The sequence below is a fragment of the Phyllostomus hastatus genome, unplaced genomic scaffold (genome assembly GCF_019186645.2).
Source record: "Phyllostomus hastatus isolate PE091 unplaced genomic scaffold, TTU_PhHast_1.1 phas_contig_137, whole genome shotgun sequence".
Lineage (NCBI taxonomy): Eukaryota > Metazoa > Chordata > Mammalia > Chiroptera > Phyllostomidae > Phyllostomus > Phyllostomus hastatus.
Genome location: NW_025333583.1, coordinates 11,690,999 through 11,713,367, shown reverse-complemented (window position 1 = coordinate 11,713,367; position 22,369 = coordinate 11,690,999). Strand labels below are relative to the sequence as shown.

Sequence of the window (22,369 nt, the reverse complement as noted above, 5' to 3'; positions counted from 1 at the left end):
ATTTAGGTTCTCTGCCAAATCAATATGGGATGTTTATGGTCTTACACAATAGGAATCTGCCTCATTTGTGCAACAGGAAGATCATTTACAACCAGTTTCTAAAAGACACCGCACATCAATAATAAATACTCAAATCAAGGCCAGAAACTGCAATGCCCAAACAGGGACCATTTAGCAATATGAAGTTGTTATCAGAAGAGGATTTTCAGGGATGCCATACCAATGTATAATTTGGAAGCATCTGTAAAGTGATCGTGACCGGCCCAGCTGTCCTGGTCTCTGGGAAGGAAGAGGCTCAGCAGGAGAGAGGATCTGGGTCAACAAGCAACAAGGACAGGGCATCCCCTGCTGAGAGATCTCAGTGCCAGTCCGCCTGCCTTCTGAGGTGATCACTGGAATCAGTCTGTTTTCTCAGCCATATCTGCTTCTTGGGAGCAATTCTGCTGTGCAGTTACAGAGAAGAGCTTGGGTAAAGCTATTGCAGGGACCCACTTCTCTGCCCCATGTGGGAGTCTGGGAGTCAGACCTGCCCCTTTCCATTCACTACTATTTGCTTATTCACCCTTTTACTATCTATCTATCTATCATCTATCTATCTATTTATCTATCTATCATCTATCTATCTCTATCTCTATCTCTATCTCTATCTCTATCTCTAATCTCTCTTTCTCTCCCCTTCCCTCTCCTACTCCAGGAGTTTAAATATTCTACCTTTTTTCCTCCAGCCCATCCCAGGTGCTATTAAAACATGGCGCAAATGAAAAGTAGCTCCTACTCACAGAAAGACTGACTTCTGGAATGAAGCACAGAAAAGCGGCTGTGCATCCTGGAGCTCAATCACTTACTAGTGTGTGACTTTGAGAAAGTTCCTTGACATTTCTATGTCTCATTGCCTCACCTATAAAACAAAGAAAATAGTAGCTCATGCGAGGAGGAAAAAAGGTCATGCGTGAAAATTCTTTAAAAATACTCAAAAAGCATTCACTGAATTCGGTGTTGTCAGCCAGATCTGGGTTTTGGGTAAGCTTCCTGCAGGGGAAAGCTGAGCAGTCAGGAGCAGGGGAACACATGATGATGACGGACGTTCGGAGTAAACAACAGCACATATAAACAAAGAGTCTCCTCAAGGAAAGCAATCAACCAGGGATCCGAATAAAGGGTGGAGATTTAAGCTCTCCTATAAGAGAAGGTGTTTACTTCTCTGCCCTTTATCAATCCTTTCATCTCTCTCAGCATTACTTTCCTCCTTTGTGCAATAGGATTCATGATAAACACCGTATATAGCATGATGGAGAATAAGAAACAAGAAAACATATATGAATGTGATCTGTAAATTATAAAGAATTTTCCACTCTTGCTCTAAGCATTTGACTACATTGTCTTGTTTATTTTCTTCATAGCACAGAACGATTTGAAGTAGCCCTGTTTAATTGATATTTTTTTTCAGATTTACCCCTAGAATGTCAACTCCCTAAAGGCAGAATCTCTTTTGTATTGAATTTATTGGGGTGACATTGGTTAGTTAAATTACCATATTTTGTCATGTATAATACACACCCAACACTTTTGTGTGCATTATACACGGGACTATTATACACTTTGTTTTCTTTGTATTTACATTATTTACTGTTGTTCAAGTACAGTTGTCTTCATTTTCTCCCCTCCCCTCTCCCCTCTACTTCCCTGCCCCATCCATTCCCACTTCTGACCCTCGATCCTACATCATTTGGCTTTGTCCATGTGTCCTTTATACATGTTCTTGATGATCTTTCCTCTATTTTTCCCTCATTATCCCTCTTCCCCTCCCCTTTGGTTACTGTCAGTTTGTTCTTTATTTCAATGTCTCTGGTTCTATTTTGCTTGCTTGTTTGTTTTGTTGATTAAGTTCCACTTACAGGTGAGATCATATGGTATTTGTCTTTCACTGTCTGGCTTATTTCATTTAATATAATGCTCTCCAGTTCCATCCATGCTGTAGTGAAGGATAGGAGCTCCTTCTTTCTTTCTGCTGGGTAGCATTCCATTGTGTAAATGTACCATAGTTTTTTGATCTACTCATGTACTGTTGGACACTTAGGTTGCTTCCAGCACTTGGCTATACACATTGTTATACCCATGACATGTAATCATTATACCCATGTATAATACACACCCTTACTTTTCCCTCAAAAATTTGGGGGGGGGGGAGTGCATATTATACACAGAAAACTATGGATAGGTTTCAGGTATTGAATGCTATAATACACCATCTGCATATTGCATTGTGTGTTCACCACACCAAGTCAAGTCTCCTTCCATCACCATTTATCCCCCTTTTACCCTCTTCTACCTCCCCCTACACCTCTTCCCTCTGGTAATCACCATGTTGTTGTCTGTGTCTATGAGTTTTTCTCTGTCATTAATAGCTGTATCACTCATGTACTTAGAGAAGTCTTGTTCTGAGTGCATAAATATTCAAGACAAGCATACTTGCAGCCTATGCCAGGGGAAAAAAATAATCAAAGCAGATGAAGTTTCCCACATTGTGATCCCTCTCCCCATCCCTCTTAGAATCAGAAATGAATTGTTCTCTTCCTATGATTTGGGAATTCTCCACATATAAAGAAAGCCCATCTCTCCCTAGAGAAGCTACAAATGCCAGATATTCATGTCCCAGCCTCCCTTTCAGCTAGGGTACAGACATTTAACTAGGCTTTGTCATCAGGCTTACTTTCTGCACACTTTAAATTGAAAGCTAGTAACCTCAGAAAGCACAGGCCAACACAGTCTTTATTCTAGCAAGACTGGTAAGAAAGGGAGCTATGCTCATGGTTCTGGCAGCAGTGTCTAGGGTCCTGGGTTGATGATGTTGATGGGGCGAGCAGCTATATCTGCACCCAAGGTGTGCTTTCACTGGATCAAATCCGTGGCAATATTTTGGTCCTTGCTCTTGGTTGTATTATGCTCTAAGCATGGTTCTCTTGGTTATTCTGGATAATCTCTAGGTAGAACTTCCTCTAATTTGTGCCCTTTGTCCAGGATTGTTTTGTTGCTTGACTGATAAAATCCTCCTCTTCCCCAACATGCCCAGTAGAATCTCCATCAGATTGCACATGATCCTGATTCCCTACTGGACTCCAAATAAGTCTTTCTTCTTTTACAAATGATCTTCCCCCTCCAGTGTTTTTCCTTCCCCTTCACTCAGATCAAATTATATATTTCCTGGGCTTTGTTTTCCCTAGGAACTTACTTTCTATAGGCATAATATGATCAATTAATTCAAGCCAATGTATTAATAATTGACACTAATCTAGAATTACCCCAGCACCTTAGCAGATATTTTTAATACCTCAAAGCAAAGGAGAAAGAAATGTATTTTTACTACCAAACAGCACCAGTGCCTGTGAAGGCTCTTATCTATGTCTGTAATCTCCAAGGACCTATGTCCATCAAGATGTCATATCTAGTCTGACCTTGGGTGCTCTGTGGACTAATCACATAGTAACACAATGCACTTCATGTAATCAATGTCTTTACTTTGCGATTGCACACACATGCACACACACACACTGACCTACCTAAAATACTTCAATAGCTTCCCATGGCTTTAAGAATAATAATAGAAATCTTTAACACACCCCAAATTTTTCCATTTACCCACAGCCCAGATCAAGTTCTCTGTTACAACCTCCCACAGCTCTCTGATTCTGCTCTTCAGGGCACTGATTCCATGTTACATATTTGCGTCTTCATGCAACTGATATGATATTTAACATCATAAGCAAGCATACATCTATAGGACGTGAGATCAGATTAGCCAAAGGCTTCCTTTTCCATATAGTTTCTATGCATCCATTTATGCAGGACAATGTTAGGGTTTATCAAAAACGACAATTTCAGTGGGTGAGGAATCTGCTCAGTTCTCACGACACAAATACGACAGACTCCTTTCTATTCTCTCCTGTTTTCTTAGGTTCTTGAAGCTGGAGGAGATCATTCCAAATGCCTTTTCTCTGATCACTAGATATTCTATGTAGATGCTTTACAGGCTGCTTTAGTGAAGTTGAGGTGAAAAGACAGGAAAAAATATTGCTGATAAGGCAGTGCTCCAGGCTCCCACAGCTACCTGGCCAGATTGGCCTTTCTTATAAGATTTTGAATGATTTGTATTGTGGAAAAAATGTCTGCAAACCAGTTTTTATTTTATAGGTGTGCAAAGTAAGTGCTCCAATAACAGGGAAAATTATTCATGTTTCATGGGAAAGAATTTTTTTTATGTATGAGAATTCCTAGACTGCTTTTCCCTCTCTCCTCTCTTGCTCCAACTCCCAGTAAAGATTTAAGCTGCAGTTCCCATTGTAATGCATTTTCAAAAATATGAATCCTTTCTGAGACTAGACAATATGGTCCCCCATTTGTATTCAGGTTACAGAGTGCTTGCCTAAAGTCACATTTATAATTAATTGTAGAACCACAACTTACACCATGTCTCCGAGTAGCAGTTTCCTTTCATTCACAACCAGCAGGAACTGCTGCCCGCCAAAGGCTGAAGTCCCTTACTGCAAGCATCTTGCTTCAAGCACCTTTTCATTGTTAGATAAGTTATGTTTTCTGGATACACAATCTAAAACCAGTAGATCTGATACAGATCTACAGAAAAACAGTCTCTACATCTTCCTAGCCATCCCATTTCTTACTTCAGTATGAATCCTCAAACGAAAACCAAGTAGACTTCCAAATTCTAAATAGAAACTCAGGATCTGGGCAAAGAAGGGACTGTACAGATTCCATCAGGGAAGTTTGACTTCTTATTCTATTGATATCACTTACTAGATACCTGATTTCACAGAAGTCATTTTCCATCTCTGAGGCTCAGGGGGCTGAGGATGCAAATGTGGACGTTATATGGTTTATTGGAAAGATTAAATGAGACAGACTCCTGGCATAAAGTAAGTGCTCAAGAAATTATCACTTTGTGTTTCCTTTCATTAATAAATGTCAACGCCTATATTACTAGGGCTAGGTCTGGTGTCTGTGTGTGTGAGGCCTGATCTAGAAGTTTACAAAATTTTGCTTGCAACATAGAGCTGGTTTGTTCATCCTATGTCATTCAGTTAAACAAACATATACTGAGTGTTTAATATTTGCTGGACACAGTGTGAGGTCTGGACCATAAGAAATGATATTCAGTTCCTGTTTTCAAGAAGCTAATGATTTAAATCATACCTGACAGATGAGATATCCTGTGTTCCTAAAGATCTCTAAGAGAGAAGATCTCCCCACACCATTGGGAGCTCTGCCACACTCAATTCTCAGTTCTCGGAGCAATTTGGGCATGTTTACAATTCCTTGGCAATTGATGTGTCTCCACTTTCTCTTATGCTAGCCGTCAGAAGAAAGAAAGAACAGTTGGTCACCATTTTTCACCTAATAAGCCTTCATTCCCCGAGAGTTATTGAGTTATTCCTCTGTCTTCTCTTTCTAGATTAAATAATTCCAATCCCTTTAACCTTTTCTCAGAGGTCCTATTTGCCAGCCTTCAGTTTAATCATTTTCACTGCTCCCCTCTGGAGTCTCTCCAAGTCTTCTGCATTAAAATACGTTGCTTTTGCTATTGAGTTCACTCTTCAAAGCATCTTATTCTCTCACATAAACCAAGACAAAAGACAAGCAGCTCCCAAATAAAAGGAAGAGAACAGACAGAATGGTAGATTTCTTGTGTAAGGAATTCATGTAGAATTCTCACATGCTCAGGGAAAATCAGCATTTACTACCACCGCTATGAAGAAGGACAGGTCAAAACCAAAGCAGTTTCTCCATTGTGCCAACCATAATGTCTGAGAATTATCTAAATTACTTGTATGCAGATCAGACTATTAACAACAAACTCTAGGCTGGCTTGAGCTATGCCTGAAATTTTCAGAAGGGTGCTAAGTAAAAATCACTGTTAATGAGATCAAGCAAGATTTTTTGATTCTGCAAAACACCTCTCTGACTGCGAAGGAGACCATAGAGAAGTCACTGTGTTATTCACAGGCAGTGCCTTTGATGGTCAGTCCTAGCAAAGTACAAAGAATCTTTCTTTGCATTCTGTCAATCAATATAAATTAATATTTCCTGAGCTGAGTGCAGCAAATTCTAAATGACTCTTAAGAAATGATGTATTGAGGCTGGTCAAACACATACTGATCAGAATATGGCACTGACATAGGCCGAAAGGGCCCATGAAAACCAGAACCCTAGCAAAAATAACTCCTCAAGACATGCGTGATGACTTGTCAGAGTTCCTTTTTTACCAACGAGATGAGCCTGACCCCTGTGAGCCAGCAATGTTCCTCTGCCCACTCACATGCAGTTAAGATTCTTCTGACAAATTTCCAAATCCTCTCAAGGAGCCGGGAGCACACTTACTGAATAATATTCTGCCTTTTTCAGGGAACTCTTTGATCTGAAACCACTGTTTAGAAATGGTTTTTTCATCCCCCACGTGGAAAAGTTACAAAGTGTGCAATTGGGGGTAAAGAGGATTGGTTGCAAGTAGAGAGGTGGAGAGAGAGAAAGGGCTACCCTGTCTGGGTTGATTGCAGAATAACAGGTGGTAGTCATCACCCGGTGCGATTTCTGAGCTCGGCTCTGGCCAGGTCTGACCTGGAACGGGCTGCACTGAGAGAGGTCTGTCAAGAACAGCCATGGGAGAAGCAGCTGCCTTCTGGAAATGTCTCCTTGCCCAGTTCTCCGAAGACTCCCTCCGTTCTGGTAACAGAACAACTTCATGATTTGGTGTGGCCCTTTCCCAGGGAAGTACAGTCCCAAAGATAGTTGAATCTCTCAAACAATGTCTAAATCCTAAGACTTTTGAAATTGATATAGCGATTCTTAAATAATCAATAGTTCGGATGGCCTGAGGTCTATAACCACAGCATCATAAGAAGTGGCCTCCTGGGTAAAAGTAGAAGTTCACTAGCTGTTTAATTGTCAGCCTTGAACTGTTATATCTTTCCTACTTTTACAAGTTCCCCATGTCCAGGCAAATGTCTAAGGTGTTTGTTTAGCAGAGTGAAGGAAGGTCGTAGGTGCACGAACGCCCCGGGAAGTGCACGCACAGCTGAGATCTGGGCGTTCTAAAACAATGGGTGGTGAGAGCTGAAATATATTCAATAGTTTTACATTTGATAAGTAGACCTTGTTACTTAGTAGTTATCATCTTTATAAAAGCAAGATTCCAGTTAGGAAGTAGACTACAAATTGCCTGTTTTATTTATTTGAGAGTAAATGCAGTCTCGTAAACTCTCACCAAGGGGTAAGAGGGAAAGTGGGGCACCGATACCAATGTATGCTGCCATGTTACTTCCCAGTGGTTGTGGCAAGTGGCCAGTAAAGCAGGTCAATGAATCACTGCCAGACACGACTCTGTGTTCCCTCTCTTTATCCTACTACGTACTTCAGAGACATATCAAATTATTTCAAACAAACAGCGATCTGTGCTGCCCCGCTATAATCCACGGCACCCTCGGAAGCAATTTTTATTCCATTTGAATCTGAGAAACAGTATCGCCCGCAAGGAACACAGGTTCTTGAACACAGGGAGGGTTAGATAAAACAAGTAAAGGAAAAGTCAGAGAAAGGAGGGAAAGACAAGAAGTGAAAAACTGAGACTGGTGAATCTTACAAACGTCCATCCACGGTGAGCAAGTGACATTTTCGGTAAAGAGTTTCTGAATCTGAAAAAGTAAAATAAAATTCTGGTTGACTTTCAAAAGCCAATCATTTGGGTCATTCTTTAAAAAGAATAGATAGCCAACAGATTAAAGGAACTCCATTTATAAAAATCAAATGAACCTTGAACAAAGCTTGTTTGGGACATGAATAAATCATCTGGTCATGAATTATTCATTATTATCAAGAAACAAGCTGGGGATTCCAGGAACTGGGCTTAGGGAGATGCTGGAACTGGGGAGTGAGTGAGTTCATCATCTCATACCCACCACGGGAAGCCAAAGAACAGCCCGTGGGGTACCATCATCTGAGGCAGACCTCACTACACCCTCACTCAAGTTTCAGAGGACACTTTGGCAGCCTTTACACCCCAAAGCCAAAAGCAAATAACGTTTAACCCATAAAAGCTTACCTTAGAAAACTGCATGTACTCAGTAACAGACAATAATATTTTCTGAGTGTGGAATCTTTTTTTTTAATGCATGCTATACACAGGGAACACTGGCCATAGGCAACAGACGGTCAGAGTTGGAAGTTTTTATTTAAAGGAGATGGCTAGGAAATCCTTTCATGATTTGGTATGGGGGTTGGATTTTTTAACCAGGGTGGGGTAAGGGAGAGAAAGGGCGCCTCTCAGATTCAATCAAATAATCAACGTATATGTGTGTGTTCCAGGTCCAAACTGCTTTGCAGGAACGACCATAATTCCGGCTGGCATTGAAGTGAAAGTGGATGAATGTAACATCTGTCACTGTCACAATGGGGACTGGTGGAAGCCGGCTCAGTGTTCGAAACGCGAATGCCAGGGCAAGCAGATTGTGTAGAGCAAACTCCCCACCGAGGACGCGCTCTTAGGAGAGGACTCTATGGCTTCGACTCTGCACACGTTTCAAACAAAATGGGACACACAGACAAACTCCTGCCAGCTACAACAGGGTCACCAGCAAAACCTTTTAGGGTTGACAAAAGTGAATATTTTACTAAGAGGAAATTTTTCTCTTTCTCTCTTGCTATATAAAATATATATAGTATATAGCTACCGAAAGCGCTTTTGTAACTTCCACGCTTGATGGGGACTTGACGACTGGACTTGTGGAACAGAAACAAAGACACGGCCTTGTCCGGGCCCCTTCTCCGGTGACACCTCTAGCCTGCCAGCTCACCGTCCTCCGAGTTCATTCATTTTTACTCTCCTGTTCGTCACACGTGGCATTTTTCTCTTGCAGCATTTCTTTTTCCCATTTAGAGTCTAAGGGGCCAGATTTCACCACACAGTCAAGTTTTGAGTTGTGTCAAACAAGCTTTGGTAAAGAGATGTCAGGGTGAGGACCCTGCCTGACCAGGAAAACTGAAAGCATCCAATCAACCAATGGCTCCCCTCGAGTGACTCATGCCCCGTAGGCGGAGAAAAGAGAATCGCACACAAGTGGACCTACTGCTGGGCAAGGCAGGGACCTGGTGCTCGGTGCATTGTTTGGGGACTCCCAATTTCATTCTTACAAACCATAGATTTCATCTGCAAAACCTTGAAACTGCCAATCAAAAACTAGTATGTGAAGTACACCATGAACGGGACTAAAGAATCCAAAGGAGACAGGTATTCAAAATTGTAGCATTAATCACTAAACTTTCTCATGATGCTGAATTTGAGTTCAGCTTGTAACTAAACACACTCTAAACCCACTGTCAGCTGGCACTATCCACACCAGAACCAGGGTGAGTAGCCACACTGTGAATCTGAATCCTTCTGAACACTACCGGCTTTTGAGTTCAAAGCCAGTAGGACACACAGGCAGTGTTTATGGTTCAGGACCGCGATTGCCATGTTAGAGTAATGACCACTCAGCCCAATGTCTCAAACATGATTCAGGACACTCTTTCCACCTCAAGTGCTGACTTAAATCAAAGATTAGGGTAGAGTGAGTCTTGCACAATACAATTCCATTTGTTGAACATTTTTAAAAATGTATATATTAGATACTGACCAATTAAAGTGAACCTTTGAAGAGTCTCAAGGTTGCCCTGGTAATGCTGCTAGTATAGTAACAGAAAAAAATAAAGTACACAGGGTATCTGATGCCACCTCGAGTCAAGTGCAAATTTTGCAATTCCGAAACCACATGGCATAGTTAGTTGCTTATTCCACTTTCCTGTCAAGATCTGGCAAGGTCCTTGAGGAAACTTTAAGGTTGTCTTCATTATCATTTTTCTTTCCTTTTCTGCTCCCACCCACCCTGAGCTTTGCCATAACTCCTGTGGAGTGCCGCATTCTAGAACAAGGTTTCTCAACCTCAGTGCTATTGACATTTGGGGCCAGACAATTTGTTGTTGGAGGGCTGTTCTGTGTATTTTTATGTTTAGCAAGATTCTTGACCTCTATTCACTAAACACTAACAGCAACACCCTAGTAGTAACCACAGAATGTCTCCGGACATTCCAAATGTCCCTGAGAAAGTGGGGAGTGGACAAACTATCACCTTGTTGAGAAGCATTGGTCTAGAATAATCAGTCTAGGGTGGTCTCTGCCAGGGGACATACCAAGAAGCTCTGGCCGAGCCTGTGGTTGGGGGAGCCTCTGAGCCCTTTGGGACATGCACAATCAGCAGCTCGGTGTGGGGGGGGGGCGGTGCTCAGTCTCCTCCAAAAAGAGCAATGCTTCTACGCCATAGGTCCACCCTCAGGACACATAGTTCTTGGGTCTCATCAACCGGATTTTCATTTAAAATTGTCAGTCTCTCGTCCCTGGAAGCACCTCCTTTCTTCAAGAAAGAGTTGTCATCCCAAATTAACGTGTGGACGCGTTGGACCTGACACTCCTCACACACACTGAGCTTGTGCTATGATACAAATAGCCACGCCGGCGCCATGCAAGGAAGAACACCAAGCCGCCTTCCCTTGGAACACCAATTTGCAGTAAGGTTGGTGCTTTTCAGTTGCCACCATGGATACGTCATAGAGACAGTCATGAATCATTCATGAACAACTCTGCATGATTTATTCCTGCACTCCACAGTCAAGGCATTCCATACTTCAGCTGGTGTCTAGACAGAGATGTATTACAGAGCTTGCTTTGCCCTGAGGTTGTCTGCTTCCAGCTTCAAACAGCCACACTCTTGGAAAGAAATAATAAAAATTAAAAAATGACAGGAAATCAGGTTGGAAACCCAGAAAGCATCATTAATGAAGCCGTGTAGCATAGTACCCTATGTATTATTAAGGAGCCAAGATGTCCTCTTTAGAAAACAGAGAGAGGGTGCCACAGGGAAGCCAGGGTGCAGGGATTCTGCATCAGTGTCTTGGCACTGTGATAGTCATGGTAAGAATTACCTACACGAATGAAGTACAACATCCATCCAGAGACTCTCTTCCGAGGGTCCGCAGAGCGAAGGCTGCTCGGCGGCCTCTGGGACCAGCCAGAGAAAGGGATTTGTTTTTTATCATTGTTGTTGGATTTTTTTTTCTCTCTCAGTTTCACTGTCAGCAGTTTCCTTTAAGACTCCGTGGCACTGACATCTTTCCCCTTTTAGGGAGAGATGAACCTATACTGTGACAATTTCCCATGAACCATAGAAACTGGCAGCTTCCTTCTGCCCGGGCCATTGAGGAATCCTCTCCCAACTCTGAACGACAGAGTTCTGGTCTCATCTGTTGTCCTTTCTTTCCTTTGAAGGCTCTGTCTGCCACCGCACCGTCACCTCTCTCCTTATATGCCTCCTCCACACCACCTTTGGTTCTCGGCTTTAACTACAGCTATGCTTCAATAAGGGATCAACAGCCTGTTTGTCAGCTGATGCCTGTCTAGGAAACAAAAAAAAAAGATTCAGTTTCTAAAATCTTTGAAAAATGGTGTGCCTGAAAACTAGTGAGAACAAATAAAAACCTAAACACTAAACTGTAAAAAGGGGATTCTAGCAACAATATTTGATGTGTAAAGAATATATTATTAAAAAATTATTTTGTTAAATATAAAGTGTGTTAACCAGCAAGCATTGTTCGTGGTCTATTTTCCTTCCTGAATCTCTCCCTTCTCCCTACCCTCATCTTTTAATGACTAATTCCCAGTGACTTCTGTCATCTGAAAGTACATGTATCATTAGCATTATATTCCATTAGAATGAAGTGTGAGCTTTAGCATTTGCCTGTGTGCATTTTCATTTTTCATCATATATAAGGCAAGGCTGCCTTCGGGTCAGAGAGGATGCTCAAATAAAGCAGCAGTGAGAGCGTGCCAGGAAAATATTTCTCCTGACCCAAGTCCATACACAATGCTGATGATAATCAGTAATTATTGAGTGCTTGCTCTGTGGCAGGCCCTGTGCTGTGCCCTGAACCCACGGGGTCTTGTTCATGCCACACAGCACACCTACAAGGGAGGGGCTCCTTCTTGCAATCCCTGCTTTGCTGCTGAGGAAAGCAAAACACAAACAGGTTAATGTGTCCAAGGTCCTAGGGTAGGCGGTGACAAAGCAGGAATTTTGTATTGTAAAAGTTTCCAACACACACAAGAATCAAGAAAAGAGGACAAGAAACCTTCATTTGCCCATTGCCCAGATTTAACAGTTACTGAGATGTTGCATAATGCTTCATCTATTCTTCTTTTCCTTTGAAGATTTTAAATCAAATACCAAGCAAGTATTGTATAGTTTCATCCCTATATCTTGCAGTAACCATCTCTTTCAAAAGAAGGGATAGTTTCTTACAAAGCCATATGCTGTATTACCAAAACCTAAAAAATTTAAGAATTCCTTAATAGCACCTCCTCCCCAATCCATATTCAAATTTCTTCAACTTTCTAAAATATGAGAAGCAGGGGTATGTGCGTGATCCAAAACCACCCACAACACTGCATTTGGCTGTAGGGCCACCTAAGCCCAACATAGGGTTTGAACGCTGCTGACTGGCAGCTGTGAATTCTGCCAGACCCCCGGCTGTTGTTATTGGAAGGTTTGTGATGGGATAATGGCTCTTTTAGAGCTCCACGTTGAACTCCCTTCCAGACGCTGAACAAGGCAGGCGGCAGGCAAGAAGTGTTCTACCAATTGACCTTCAAGGGGCAAAAAAGAGCCCAGAGCAGGAACCCTTGCAGACAGCCATACTTCCGGGGGTGCTGCTTTTTATTTGTATGTCAGCTTTCCTCCGGGAGTAACAGCAAACTGTTATTTTTCTTCTCTTTGAGACACACATAGACCGCCTCATACAGAGTAAAACAGAACAATAGCTTATAAATTACCATCATCTTCTGCACTATTGGAGGAAGAAAGAAAAAGCCAGCCCCTGAGGGAACATCAGCGAGGAGTCCCCACACGCGTATCCACACCTCCACTCCATCAACATTTTCCTAAAACGAGATTACATGTTTGTCCTTTCCAATTTCCCATGTGTCCAATTCTCTGCTCTCTGTGTCCCCTGCAAAGGGTTGTTTACGGTTCATTCCTAATTCAAGTTTCATGGGAGAGCACTTCAAAGCATAGGAGAGAAAGCTATGAACTATGATAGCCCTGGACTTGTGGTTATTTGAGGGTTTATGTTGGCACTATTACTCTTTTGGAAAGACAAATGTTGTCTCTGAGCAACCTCACCTATACTTTCTTCCCACATTGGTAAGGGATTTATACCTTGAATCGAGGTGATAGTCTTATCAGTGAGCCCACTCGGTCCTCCCTGATCAACCGTCCACATCTAGAAGGCACATTGTTTTCCTGACGAATGACACATACCAGTGCCTTCGTGCCTTTCGCAGAGCAGGAGTTAAATGAGTTGAGTTAAAGGGGTTTCCTTTATTTCATCTTAAGGATTTAACATTTTACATTCCAAATACATTCCATTGTGGTAATGATTTGATGGCTGTTTTTTTAAGGCAGAAAAACGAATAAATATTTTATGTATTAAAGAACCAGAGAGTGATGGGGGAAAAAGACAAGTTAGACATGGTTTTGATTTTGTGATTACTAAAGCACGTTAGCAGAAAGGAAGCTACAGTTAATAAAAGACTAATTTACAATTTTGATTTTAAAAATTCCAGAGAATGACAGAGAGTCTACTTTGTAGAGGAAACAACTTCCCAGGAAAATCACCTGAGGGTGTCTCTGGGTCTAGTTTCTCACTTAAGTCATTTGTCTATTTTGTAAAATATAAATACCGTATTTTGTCATGTATAGTGTGAACTTCTTTTGCCCAATTTTTTTAGGAAAAATAAGGATGTGCATTATACATAGATAGTACTAACTCTGTATCTATGTAAATGCTCCTCATTTTTTAATTTATGCTTATGTGTTAAAAGTGTAACTCTAGAAAGCAATAACAATATCCATATACAAAATAATGCCCAGAATACTATAATTGGGTTTGTTTCTAAATATAAATAAGTAAATAATTGAATTAAAAAATTAAAATGGAAGACTTTTCTCCTGAAAAGTTGGGCCAAAATCGTGGGTGTGTGTTATACTTGGAGTACATTACACATGGCAAATATGGTAAATAAGTGTGATTCCACAGCTTTCTTTAAGTGCTAGGTTAGTGCTGAACACCTTTTTTCTGTCAAAATTATTTATTAGGTCTTATAAGGGAGCCCCAAACCAAAATATATATGGTAACCCCTAGTATCCTAGTATAAACCACATTTTATACGGTACAATGTAAACCCTGTACTTTTTTTAAAGAATAGTATAATGAACCCAATACAATATAACTCAGCCTCAATAATTAACTCACGGCTAATCTTATTTCATGCATTACCTCTTGTCTCCCCAGAATTTTTTTAAAAGGATGGTGGATAGGAGAAATGAATGAATGGGAATCAAGCAATAACTTTCTTTTTAACAAAAATCTTGAGCTTGTTGTTCTTTGAAGCCCAAATTCCAATTTAATTAATCCAAGTACTTACATTGCTATATTGCTTTGAGTAGGGGAACTTTTTAAAAGCTATACTTTTAGAATTAAATTTGACTTTTAAAACTCTCCAAATAAACAGCTGTGTGAAGTGGGTGGAGTTGGGGAAGAATTTGGACATGAACCCTGGCTACCATTTCTTAAGCCCCTTCTGTGTGTCAGACACTGTATTGGCTACTTTGCATTAAACAATGATACATATTTATTAGTTCAACCATCTTCATAACCACTATGAAATTATAAATCGGCATTCCCATTTTACAGACTGGATCACTGAGATTCAGAGATATTTTATAATTTTTCCCAGTAGAAAGAGGCAAAACCAGCTTTTTATTCTCAAGAAATTTTAAGTCTTAAACAGAATACTGTCCCCAAAATAGCTTAGAATAGAACTTGGAATATAAAAAGAGCTTGTTTTATATTAGTTGTGCTTAAGAATGGTGGTATTATAAGAGAGACCTCATGGATAAGATAACCCTATATTTAGACTTTGTAGACTGGGAGCAAGTTGGGCAGGTAGTTAGGGGATAAGACTGTATTACAGAAGAAAATGAACAGTGTATCTGCGGTGTGACCAGCAGTCCGGTGTCTTGTGAGGTTGGAGATGGGTCCAAGAGGAAACCCAATTGTTAGGCACTGGAAGATCATGCTGAGGAAATTGGATGTGATTTTTAGTGATACTGTGGATTAACTAACATTAATGAGATGTTAATAAATATGCAATGGCCATATTTGTGTCTTGGAATAGCAACTCTGATACTAGAGTGGTGGATTGGGGTCTGGGATACAGAGGTGAGGACACTGATGAGAAGCAGTTACAAGCGTTCTGGAAAAAAATGGTATGGACCTGATCCTGTACCGGTGAGACCCAAAACAACCAGTTGGGGCAACAGGACTTTGCAGGAAATCAAACGGGAATTCAAAAATTAAAGGAGCCAACATTTCCAGTTCAGGTGATTAGGACGATGTTGACGCTAAGAGCAACCTATTACTTTCGTTGGGGTTGGCACATAATCTCATTTGAGACTATGCTGGAGATGCTGGCATAAATCAGGTATTTAGGATCAACCTCAAATATGCGTGTGTCTGGGGTAGCTCAGCTTGTTTGTATTTGCCAATTCTATTTTCGTCTTGGTTTGAATAATTTCCATTTGAATAACTGAAGTTCCCTACTGGTCATACATTTGTCCGTCATGTTTCTTGAAATGAAAGTCAAAGGTTGGAATGACGAGAATACAAAACTTGTCACTAATTTGTGGCAAATGTTCATTTCACACCAGAGTAAAATAAAAGTTATTGGCATATTGTGATACACACTGCTTATGCATTTCCAACACCTCTTTCTGCCCATGCCCCATCAGAATATAACATGTCAATTATATTTTTATATTGCTGTTGATAAGGTTCCTGGAAATTCTAAAAAGGTTATTTAGCCACCCACTGTGACCCTCTCTCGTTTTCCCCCAGAACGTATAGAAATAAAAGGCAAATTAAGTCCTGGGAGAGCCTTTTGATTTGAGATTGCCAAAGACGCCCGCCCTGCTCCCATCACATTTTTCTTCACCTTTGTTTGTTTTTTGGTTACAGTCTCTTCTTAATTAATCACAACATCAGGTCAGCCAGACCCATTAACTGCATTTCTCATTTAGACCTTTCAGAGATGCAGCTGCAGATGCAATTTAATTTGTTGACCCATGATCGATAGCAATTAATAGCATCTCTTTAATCTTGTTGAAAGGTCTGGTTTTGGGTTCTAGTCTCTACCATCTCAAAGAAAGGTACCCACGTGCACACACACACACAGAAACAGGTTGCTTAGCTTCTAGGCAACAGCTGTCCTCAACCATCTACTTTTCTCATGACTCAGCAGCCACTTCTGAAGTCATTATTTTCTAGGGCATTTTCAATGATTACAAAAAGGAAGTTCATCTGCACTCTGCTATAAGGTTCCTCCCTGAAAGTTCAGCATGCCAATAGTATGGGCCAGGAACTCTGAGAAAAACACTATAAAGTACTTTTTTAATTCAGAAAAAACATATTTGACGTTTTAAAATGCATTATGTTAATAAAGTAAGTGCTCAGTCTTTTGGGGACTTCTCCATGTTGTCTTGCGGCTCACCCAGTCACTACAATCCAGTCTTTTCCTTTGCCTGCCAAAGTAATTAAAGAGTTCACTCATTTCCATGAATAAATGGTGACAGGAGATTGGACTTCAGGTGGTAAGCACACAATGCAGTATACAGATGATGTATTATAGACTTGTACACTTGAAACCCATGTAATTTTATTAAGAAATGTCACCCCAATAAATTTAATAGTTTTTTTAAAGATGGCATACGAAAGAGTAAACTATAGTATACCAAAAACAAAGAGTTTATTCAACTAATAAATAATTTTCCAGCTGGGAAACTAGGCACTGTGGTTAAATCTCAATGAGGCATTTTTCCCTGCTCTCAAGGAGTTTTGGGCCTGATGGGGCCAACAGCAAGGCAAGTCCACAGTGACAGAAGGAGGTGTTGGGCTCTAGGAATAAACAGGTGCATCAGGAATATTTGCAAAAGACAGTGCATCAACCTGGGCCTGTCAGAAGGCTTCCTGGGAGATGAAACTTGTCATTCAAGTTTCAAAAGAGGAATAGATAAAGAATGAGTGAAGTAGTCAATGCCTTCTTATAGTTTATGAGGTGACCATGTAACCGGCCTATTTTGCTAACAATGAAATCCACCCAAATCAGTAAACATGAGCCTGGAACCCAGCCAAGAACTTTGAGAAAATAAAAAAAAAGAAAAAAGGAAGGAAGGAAGGAAGGAAGGAAGGAAGGAAGGAAGGAAGGAAGGAAGGAAAGGAGGGAGGGAGAGTGAGAGGGAGGGGAGGGAGGGGAAGAAAGAAAGAAGGAAAGAAGGAAAGAAAGAAAGAAAGAAAGAAAGAAAGAAAGAAAGAAAGAAAGAAAGAAAGAAAAGAAAGAAAGAAAGAAAGAAAGGAAGAAAGAAAGAGAAAGAAAGAAAGAAAGAAAGAAAGAAAGAAAGAAAGAAAGAAAGAAAGAAAGAAAGAAAGAAAGAAAGAGAAAGAAAGAAAGAGGAAGGGAGGGAGGGAGGGAGGGAGGGAGGGAGGAAGAAGGAAAGAAAGGAAGGAAGGAAGGAAGATGAGTCACCTCCGTATTGTGAAAGAATCACCTATTTGTCTAGGTTCCATGGGCCCTTCTTTAAACAGGCAAACCCTGGAGGCATTGTGGGTCCAATTCTAGACCACAATAAAGTGGGTCACACAAGTTTTTTTGTTTTCCAGTGTACATAATACGTACTATACTGTAGTCTACAAAGTGAGTAATAGCATTATGTCTAAAAATAAAATGTACATACACAATTAAAAATACTTTATTGCTAAAAAATGCTAGCCATCATCTGAGCCTTTAATGAGCCCTAACATTTTGCTGGTGGAGGTGCATTGTCAATGAGCAGTAATATTCTGAAAGGAATCTTGCTTTCTGAGCAGTAGGCCTCAACAGCGGGCTTCAAATATGCAATGAACTGTGTTGTAAACAAATGTGCTGTCGTCAGGGCTCTGTGGTTCCCCTTATGGAGCACAGGCAGAGTAGAGTTAGCATAACTCTAAGGGCCCTAGGGTTTTCAGAACGGTACATGAGCACTGACTTCAACCTAAAGTCACCAGCTGCATTTGCCCCTAACAAGAGAGTCAGCCTGTCTTTCAAAGATTTGACGCCAGGCCTTGACGTCCCCTCCTGAGCTGAGAAATTCCTTGATGGCGTCTTTTTCCAATACAAGGCCGCTTTGTCTACATTGAACATCTGTTGTGTAACATAGCCACCTTTCTTAATTATCTCAGCTAGATCTTCTGGACAATTCTGTTGCTTTTATATCAGCACTGGCTGCTTCAGCTTGCACTTTTATGTTATTGTTTCTTTCCTTAAACCTTGTGAATCAACCTCTGTTAGCCTCGAACTTTTCTTCTGCAGCTTCCTCATCAATCTCAGCCTCGATAGAATAGGAGAGAGTCAGAGGCTTGCTCTAGATTAGGCTTTGGCTTAAGGGGATGTCGTGGCTGGTTTGATATTCTAGCCACACCAGTAGAACTTTCTCCATATCAGTAATAAGACTGTGTTGCGTCTTATCATTGTGTGTTCACTGGAGTAGCACTTTTAATTTCCTTCAAGAACTTTCTCTTCGCATTCACAAGTTGGCTGACAGTTTGGCGTAAGAGGCCTAGTTTATTGCCTGTTTCGACTTTTGACACGCCTTCCTTATTATGCTTAATCATTTCTAGCTTTTGATTTAAAGTGAGAGACGACTATTCCTCTCATCTGAACACTCAGAGACAATTGTAGGGTTACTAATTGGCCTAATTGAATACTGTCCAGGGAATGCAACGGCCTGAGGAGAGGGAGACGGACGGGAGAACGGCCGGTCGCTGGGGCAGTCGGCGCACACACAACATCTGTAGATGAAATCCACCATCTTATGTGGACAGGGCTCATGGCATCCCAAAACAATGATAATGGTAACACCAAAGCTCGCTTGTCACAGATCATCATAACAAATGAAATGATTTTTAAAAGCTTTTGGAATACTGGAAGAATTACCAGAATATGACAGTGACACAAAGTGAGCAAATGCTATTGGAAACATGTCACTGATAGACTTGCTGGACGCCCAGTTTCCACAAACCTGCAATTTGTTTTAAAAAAGGCAACATCTGTAAAGCACAATAAAGCAAAAGCAATAAAATGAGGTATCTCTGTAGTCAATTCACTGACCAGCAGAGTTCCCTCTACTCTACCCAGCGGTGGGGACCCAGCACACCACATTTTACCAAAATATGCCCCTGCATCTCAGTAGGAACTTGTATCTGCATCACAGCGACTCTTCCTACTCAGCACCAGGCTCAAGGGTGGACTGGAGGGCTGCTGCCCCTGCCCACGCATCAGGAAACAAGCAAGAGACCTGTTTCTGAGCAAAACTCCCCTTTTAAATTTCAGAAAATGACAATATAAGAATGGCCACATACTCTGTAAATTCACAAGGCTAGTCTTACCACCAATGGTCAAGAAGATCCCTGTGTCACAATTTACAAACAGACAATAAAAAGATGCCAGGCAAAGTCTTACAGGTAAGCTTTGAGAATATTGGGTAGGTACTTACAACTTGTAAATTTTAAGCACAAAATGTCTAAGGGACACAGGTGCATATATTTGTATCTACATGTCAATAGTACAGTCTATATGCTAATAGAAATGTAACATGCAGAGACCTCATGGTGGCCTGATAGCTATGCCCTCAAGTTCACCTGTGGGCTGCATCTCCTTAGGGCTGGTTCACTCTTCTTCCACTTTTGCACCTGACAGTTACAAGCTTGTTGAGCCTCCAGTAATTCTCATCCCACCTTAGCCTTGTAGGGCACTTCATTAGCTCTGCTCCTTCATAGATTTCATTTCCCACCTAATCATTTGTGGCTCTTGTGGTCCATCGATTTCAGAAGGAGGCAGAACATGAGAAGCAAAGGAGAGTTCCAGAGGGGAATAAAAATCAACAACTATGCAATCTAAAGTTATTACAGTGACAGTAAGATCTATGTATTTAAAAAAAAGAAAACGCATTTCTTATTAAATGTGCAAAATATTAACATGAACATACAGTTGGGGTTTTGGTTTGTTTTTGTTTTTGCAACTAAAGAATCATGTGTGCTTGACAGGATTTCTCTTCCATTTACCTGCTCTGTTTCCTGTCTGAGGTGGTGCTTCAGGGCACCACTCCTGTAAGATGAGCAGAGAATGACTTCCCTGGTGTCCGGGTATGCATGAGGATATTTGCGCGCCGTTAGAGGAGAATGTTCTCCAAGCCATTTCGCTTGTTTGCATGAGGCGTGCTCCTGTCCTGTTGGTTGGGTGCAGTGCCGCTTGCAGTGCTCCAGAGAACCCAGCAATGTCTCAGGAAGTTCTATTCACTCAGTTTCCTGTGTCTCAGCCTGGCAAGTATTCTTCTCTCAGAAATGTCGACTTTAATTGCCTGGTGTGCTTTAGAGATCCACTCGGACCTTCCTGCTCATGAGTTATTGAGCAGCTCTACCTGGCAAGGCACACTTTGGACATAAACACTAGGAGGGGAGGCCCAGCACCACTCATGAATGAGAGCAGAGACAGCCAGGTTCCATTTCCCACTCCCTTTCTGCCAGCACAGTGCCTGTCATCAAGCCAGGTCACTGGCTATCAAGACTCCAGAGAGAGCCGCCTGTAACAGCATCATTAGTACACTGTGATGGAGTCTGTTTTTTAGAAAACATGCAGCTATCCTCCAAAGAATAGGGAGGCCAGGGTCCGGCAGAGAAGCTATAAAGTAATATCCCTGAAAATCACAAAGTAACTTTAAAAATAGGGGAGATGCACAAAATTTAGATATTTCACAGCACCAACGTAGCATGCAATGACACATTTCCCTTCCTTGCACTTGCAAAAGTAAAATCAGAATATACATCTGCAATCACGTATTCCATCCCATTGATTTGCTCTCACAGAAAATGGAAGGCTAGTCATCAAACGCATATGCCTATTGAAATGATGTCAACTCAGAAAAATATTCTTTGTTTACCATAAAATCTATTATTCAGTACATATAAATTCACAGTATGTAGACTGGGTATACAGCAGCATACAGTTCTCTTTAACTATCTTCTAGAGAAATAGAAGGGCTTCTTGGAAATGCATCATGCATGCAATGAAATACAACCTGGAAACCTGTTCTCTAGCCCTCAGCTGTGCTACACAAGGAGAGGCAGGTTTTTAAAAACTGCCTGGTTAGTTTAAGCACTTGTACACTCAGCATCATCAGGCCTGGGATTGAACAAACTAATTTGGTTCAAAGTAATTGTTTTGGGACACGATTTATGTCTGCTGAGCAGAATCAAAGAAACTGGATCACTGTAAAGGCCACTTCTTAATGGCTCCGTAGATATCACCAGAATCACAAGGCCAACTGCTCTCTTTCTTTATGTAAGGAATTCATTTTAGGTTGAACATATTTTTAAAAAAACTTTTTATGGACCTGCACTATATATGTACATAAAAGGGCATATATTACAAGAATACTGATAACATGGGATATATAGGATGAATCACTAGTAACCCAGAAGTCTCCAGATGTCCCTTTCTAGTCACTACACTCACCACCACCAAGGATCACCTCTACCAGCAATGGTTAGACATCCAAAAGCAAAGCTCATTTTTCTGTGTTTTGAAACTGTATGTAAATAGAATCATACAGCATGTGTCTTTTGAACCTGCCATCTTTCATTCAACATTTTCTGTGTGTGGAATTCACCCATATTGTGCATCTCTTTATTCTGTCAAAAAGGAGATTTGATTCTATTGGCAAAGCTACAACCCTTTATTTCCTAGGAAAAATATAATATTAATATTAAATATCTAAAATCCCACCAAAAAATTTAGAGATGATAAAGACATTGGGGGACCTCTATAAACTTACAATTTCTTTCCTCTTCTAGGGATTTAGATATTAATTTAGGAATTACTGGACTCCTAACATTGGAACTGCCTCCAAAACAAGGTAAAGTGTATCAGTAGTGAAGCAAAGTTTCTATTTTTGAAGGAGATGGTTTGTCCTTCACTGTAGTATATCATCACTTCCAGCTGAATTCATCCTTCATTTACCACCCCTCTCTCCACTCTCTGGTCAGGTCTTACACCAGCCTAGAAAGAGAAGCAGGACTCCCTGACCAGTGCGGTCACAAAGGTCAGATCTGGAATAGACAAGGTAAA

General features: G+C 40.9%; 1 protein-coding gene across 1 annotated transcript in view; it reads left to right on the top strand.

Annotated features, from left to right (window-relative positions):
* The window catches only part of VWC2L (von Willebrand factor C domain containing 2 like), a 148,139-nt gene extending 139,118 nt beyond the window's left edge, over positions 1–9,021 (top strand). Inside the window, exon 4 of the mRNA XM_045855022.1 lies at positions 8,371–9,021. Coding sequence (XP_045710978.1) covers positions 8,371–8,519 — 149 coding nt within the window. The 3' untranslated portion in view covers positions 8,520–9,021. The remainder of the gene's footprint in view (positions 1–8,370) is intronic.
* The last annotated feature ends 13,348 nt before the right edge of the window (positions 9,022–22,369 follow it).